General features: G+C 40.7%; 1 protein-coding gene across 3 annotated transcripts in view; it reads right to left on the bottom strand.

Annotated features, from left to right (window-relative positions):
* Window positions 1-1,177: 1,177 nt before the first annotated feature.
* TNFSF11 (TNF superfamily member 11) overlaps window positions 1,178-6,000 on the bottom strand; it is a 34,755-nt gene continuing 29,932 nt past the window's right edge. For all 3 annotated transcript variants that reach the window (XM_522750.5, XM_063792101.1, XM_063792100.1), the window contains exon 5: window positions 1,178-2,693. In XM_522750.5, coding sequence (XP_522750.3) covers window positions 2,272-2,693 — 422 coding nt within the window. In that variant the 3' untranslated portion in view covers window positions 1,178-2,271. The remainder of the gene's footprint in view (window positions 2,694-6,000) is intronic.

The following is a 6,000-nucleotide window of genomic DNA, read 5'->3' as shown; positions in this document are numbered from 1 at the left end:
CACATCCTGATGATTTCATCCCTCTTACCCCAGCCACTCAATGACCCCAATTTTCTAACCCCTCGCTCTCCCTAATCCCCTTAAAAACCTCAGCGCAGAACTCCTCGGGGGAGATGAATCTGAGTCTCCTTCCATCCCCTCACTTGGTGCCCTGAGATCATTAAACTCTTCCTCTGCCACAAATCCTGCTGTCTCAGTGTACTTGGACTGTTACTGTGCAGTGGGCACATGAACCTGTTAGTCCTATAACAGAATAGTATTATGAGAGCAAGAGTAGCTAATGAGGCACTCTACATAATAAGACAGTGCCAATGGAGAGTGGAGAAACTCTCTGATTGCTTATCAAAATTATTTTTTCCTTAAACTAAGGCTCAGCAATTGGGACATGCAACACAGAAGTCATATTTTATACCAATTGACCTTAGACGTACTGACGGTTTTTAAATAGTAGGTCTATTTTGGCCAATGATTGAGTTCCACCATTGTAGCTCTGCTGTTTGAATTTTACAATTTCTTCTTTGTAACATCTGCTGTTTCTTCTCTCCTTCTATCCTGTCACAGCCATCTAAAAACATTTATCCATAAATGAAAAGTGCCTTAGATTATGGTGTACAGTGCCTTCCCAAGCTGCTTATTTTCTTATATCTCTCCCACATAAGTAACCAACCTGGGTCAGACAGCTTTCCTGTATAAATTTCCATGAGAACAAGAGTCCAGGACACTGTTAATTCTTCCTTACCACAGTAAGGTATAAAATGTCAGGTGTTCCTCCAGGTCAGTTATTCTTTTTTGTGTGCGTGCATTTTCTTACTATTTTTTTTATTATACTTTAAGTTCTAGGGTACGTGTGCACAACATGCACAGTTATTCTTTAAGACATTATGAACTTATACAGAGCACCATATTTTTCTCACAATATCAACATAATATAAATTTTGGCTTTTTTAAGTGAAGAAGACTCCATTTTCTATCTGGATATATCCTTGCATACAAATTCCTTGCAAATTATTTTTCAGATTCCAAGGATCATTAATTTAATTGAATCTGCTTCTAATTTTTAATTAAATCTGCATTTCTCCCAGTAACCTTTGGAAAGAGATAGAAGCCACATTACCATATTGAAAATAATAGGATCACAGAGCAAAAGAGACATGAAGGAGAAGTACAAAATCACAAGGCAGGTTTTCATATAAATTTATTTTTGTACCAAAAAATTAACATTCAAAGGCAATGTTTTTATTGTACAGTATAAGATAACATTTACTAAATTAAAATTGGACTTTTTTGTTGATAAACCACTAATAACTTTTCTATTTTGAAAAAACAAAAAATGTACAATTTGCGGCACTTGTGGAAAAACACCTGTTCAACAATTATATAAATACTCTTGACAGATTTCAGTGGCCCATTATGTATCCTTTTTGGCAATGTCAGCTTTCTAAAGTCAATTAGTTTCTAAATTTGAAAGGCACCTGGTGGCCAACATCCTGCTTATTATTCAAGGCACCCATTTTAATTTTTTTGCACAGGCTTGACAAGTCTGAAAAATCTATTAACTTAAAAAGAATGAAGAAATATACTGCATTTGATATTAGGAAACAACATTTTTTTCCCCTCCTTAGCTGCAAGTTTTCCCCAGGGAATTTACAAAGTGCACCAGTTAAATATGTCTGTACATTTAAAACATTAAATATGTCAACAGCAAGACATTTTTAAATATTTTGAATCAAATACTATAGCACAAATATAATTTACAATACTTTGCAAAGAAAACATTACATCTGAAATATAACTTTAGATATTATATAAAAATACATATATTTTCTCTCCTCATTAGAAAAAGTATTTTTTGCAGGTTCCAGCATGATGTAACAATTCAAAAGAATTTACCCCTTCAGATGATCCTTCATTTGCGCTAGATGACACCCTCTCCACTTCAGCTGCGAAGAGGCACATGACCAGGGACTAACCCCTCCCATAGCCCACATGCAGTTTCTCATAAGGTCAACCCGTAATTGCTCCAATCTGGTTTAATTCTAGGAATTCATTACAAAATTTAAAAACCATTGTGTAACACACCATGAGTCTAACATCTCCCACTGGCTGTAAATACGTGTGTTCTCTACAAGGTCAAAAGCATGGATACTGAGTCTTGTACCGTTGGGGCCATGCCTCTTAGTAGTCTCACACACCTATATACATCTTTCTTGGCTTGTTTTAAAAAATGTTTCCAAACATCCAGGAAATACATAACACTCCAAAAACTGGGGCTCAATCTATATCTCGAACTTTAAAAGCCCCAAAGTATGTTGCATCCTGATCCGGATCCAGTAGGGAGGGGTTGGAGACCTCGATGCTGATTTCCTCTCCAGACCGTAACTTAAAAAATCCACCAACGTTTATGGAATAAAAATGGAATTCAGAATTCCCTGACCAATACTTGGTGCTTCCTCCTTTCATCAGGGTATGAGAACTTGGGATTTTGATGCTGGTTTTAGTGACGTACACCATTAGTTGAAGATATTCTGTAGCTAGGTCTCCTGAAGTTTCATGATGTCGAAAGCAAATGTTGGCATACAGGTAATAAAAGCCATCCTGATTAACTATTAGTTTTCCATTGCTAAAAGTCATGTTGGAGATCTTGGCCCAACCCCGATCATGGTACCAAGAGGACAGACTCACTTTATGGGAACCTGTGGAGAAGAGAGGCATATGATTTGAAAGTCAGTCCTTAAATGAGAAGGACGTCTTCACAATTCTATGAGGTTAGGGAGAAAAAATAGTATAGCAGTCATTATTTCAAAGGGAGAATAACTTATTGGGATTTCTTTTCTAGAAGGGGAGAATACATTCAGATGTACTTGGTGCGTTCCGTTAGGCACAGTAGAGGCTACGAAGACAAAAACTCATTTTTCCTGCCCTCAAGGCGCCTATAGTGCACCAGGGGTAAGTACGATATGTGTTCAGAGCAGAAGTAAGGCATGAGTAACAATAGGCAAGGTTCAGTAACTCCCATGGGAGCTCAAAGGACAGAGAGACAAGAACAACTTTCCACCCAGAAGGGTAAAGAATGCCTTTGTGGAGTTGCTGCTAAGCCTGAGAACTTAAGAGAAATGGGATTCAGCCACACAGACAGGAGCAGAAAGGTCATTCCAGGTTGAAGGAAGAGATTAGCCAAAGGCAACTGAGACAGGAAAGCAAGAAACTAGGATAGGAAGACAATTTCCACATGTCACAAGTCTCAACCTTCTCTTTTAACTCATGAAGAGGGAAAGTAGGAGATGAAAAACTGGGTCACAGTAACTTTGGCTGAAAGGTCAGACGCCTAAACTCAATTCTCATAATCTATTTTCTTCACCTCCAGTAGCCCAAATGTCTCCCACCTCAGCTTGCACAACTGACAAGCTAACTCCAGAGAAGCTCAGAAAGAACATATTGTTAGCATTGCACACCCTAGCTTAACAACTTCACACAATCCTTCTGACCAAAGGTCTGTAAAGCTTCTCCTGACTGACCAGAATTCTCATTTAGCCCTACTCACCCCTGAAATGAGGTGACACCTGGTCCTCTTGCTACAGCTTCTGAGCAGTAAAAATTTCTAAAGAACCTTCTAAACCAGCAGTGTGTCCAGTCCTTTTCATATTTCAGGTCCTTGGTGTATTTTCCTGGGTCATTAAAAATTGGCAATACCTCTATGATAAACCCGATTAATCAAAGATTTGTATTGATGTGGACACTATTGTTCAACTGGAAAAGCTGGTAACTAATGGTGGGAAAGTTGTAATACTGTGGAAAGTACAAAAATACATTTTTCTTCCAGAGGATTTTGTAAATACTTATACTAAACTAAGGTGGTCAGCAGTTTGAAATTAGCAAAACAAAGCAGAGTTGAATCTCAGACTGGAGTTGAGAGAGTTCCTGCAGCCACAAGAAGTTCACTGCTGCCTGTCACACCCACCCACAACTTAGGTCAGGCCCTGAGATGCTGAGGGAGATAAATTAGCCCAGAGATGAAGACTTATAGTGGATTCCAGAGATCTATCAAAACTGACAACTCTCTGGTTAGAGTGAATCCTTATGAGAGCCTCATCGAGAAAGAAACACATGACTGGGCACGGTGGCTCACGCCTGTAATCCCAGCACTTTGGGAGGCCGAGGTGGGTGGATCATGAGGTCGGGAGTTCGAGACCAGCCTGGTCAACATGGTGAAACCCCATCTCTACTAAAAATACAAAAAATTAGCTGGGCGTGGTGGCAGGCGCCTGTAATCCCAGCTACTCAGGAGACTGAGGCAGGAGAATTACTTGAATCCAGGAGTTGGAGGTTGCAGTGAGCCAAGATCGCGCTACGGCACTCCAGCCTGGGAGACAGAGCAAGACTCTGTCTCAAAAAACAAACAAACAAAACAAACAAAAAAAAGGAAACACACACTAGTTACCTTCCCAGCCTAGTCTGGTTTGGGGGACCTTGAACATCTACATCCTTCTCTAGAGGCCCACAAGATAGAGAATGTTCTACAATTTTATCTCTAAAGAACTGGGAGCCTGGGATATGATCTGGGAGCCTCAAAACTAGGCTGTAGAAACCAAACAGGCAGTTCTTTCAACCACTTGGGAGAAAAACTGCAGCAAGGGCCATCCAACGGTGGGGCAACCCATCATGAGAAGAACAAGAATTCAATGGTTCCAATCCCTCTGTCCAGAAACAGGATATTTCCTGAACTCCACAACCTATCTGCAGTGGGGTCATCACAGGCCCTCTTGCCTCCTGGGCTCACCACCTTCTTTTTCATTGGAGGTCTTATTTCAGGTCATCCAAGATTAAAGCACCCCAGATATAAATACCATCATCTGGTCCCAAGTGAGTGAGCATGATCATCACACCTTCATGAACACTAGTAAAAGCAATTCCTCTAATCCATTGACAAAACCCATGAAATTCAAGATGCTTCCCATCTCAAGTTATCCCATGCTGCCTTCATTCTTATCCCACTCTTGCAGTCAATTCGTTGTTCAATCAATGATTTTTCTTTTAGTTATCTCTTAACAGAAGAGAAGTCTACCCTCTCAATGGGATGGATCAGCTGGCGTTAGAGCAAGATATGGCCTAGGAAGGCAAGGAAAGAATATGAAATAGAGAGGCAGGAGAAGAGAGGAACCTTGACCGATTACCATTCCCATTGTTAGGTAAGTCATGTGGAAGAAGTGCCCTTATTTCCTACTAAACATCTCTCTATTTTTGTGCATTGACTTACTCATACATTCACTGGTTCATGCTTTTGATCAGTCACACAATATCTACGTGGTGTTTTTAGGAACAGTCAGTCTGCCCGTAATTAAGAATTATATCAACCAACTGTGCCTTAATGGCACTCACCACTAATAGTAGAGAAAATAGAAAATGAGCATATAAAATATGCATTTTCACTTCTGCATGTTGCATAGCACATGGTTGACATTCGGTTACAAGCAACTGCCAAGAGACAGCTACAGAAATTCATGGCAAGCAGGAGAGCTCAGCTCAGGAAGGGGACAGAGAAGCCAGAGGACAGTGGGGCCTTGGGTCAGACTTGGATGGGCTGAGAAAAGGGAGGGTATTGTCAGTGAGGGAAACTGAGCAAAGAATGGAATATGCATGGCACGTATGGGGGAAAAGGAGGAGAGCCAGTCAGTGTGAAGAGAGGACTCAGAAGCAGATAATACCAGGCAAAAACATGAGAAAAATATGCAGTGATCACACGGCAGGCCTCACATGGAAACCTGGATTTTCATCACTGAGGCACACTGACAACCCCTGACCCCAGCCTGCCAGCTTTCCCAGCCTCCCCTGCCCTACACTTCAGTCCCTGCTGCTAAGTACCGCAGAAGAGGTCTCTGCAAATATTTAGCCTGAGTATCCTCCTAAAGAAAGCCATGTATTCTGACCTCACTAAATACTTCCCAACGCATTTCATCTAAGATATTTTGAAAATGCAAGTGGTATCAGTCCATATAAGGCAGA

This window comes from Pan troglodytes, chromosome 14, assembly GCF_028858775.2.
Source record: "Pan troglodytes isolate AG18354 chromosome 14, NHGRI_mPanTro3-v2.0_pri, whole genome shotgun sequence".
NCBI lineage: Eukaryota > Metazoa > Chordata > Mammalia > Primates > Hominidae > Pan > Pan troglodytes.
The sequence above is the reverse complement of the archived record's forward strand: the minus strand, read 5'-3'. Positions and strand labels throughout refer to the sequence as shown.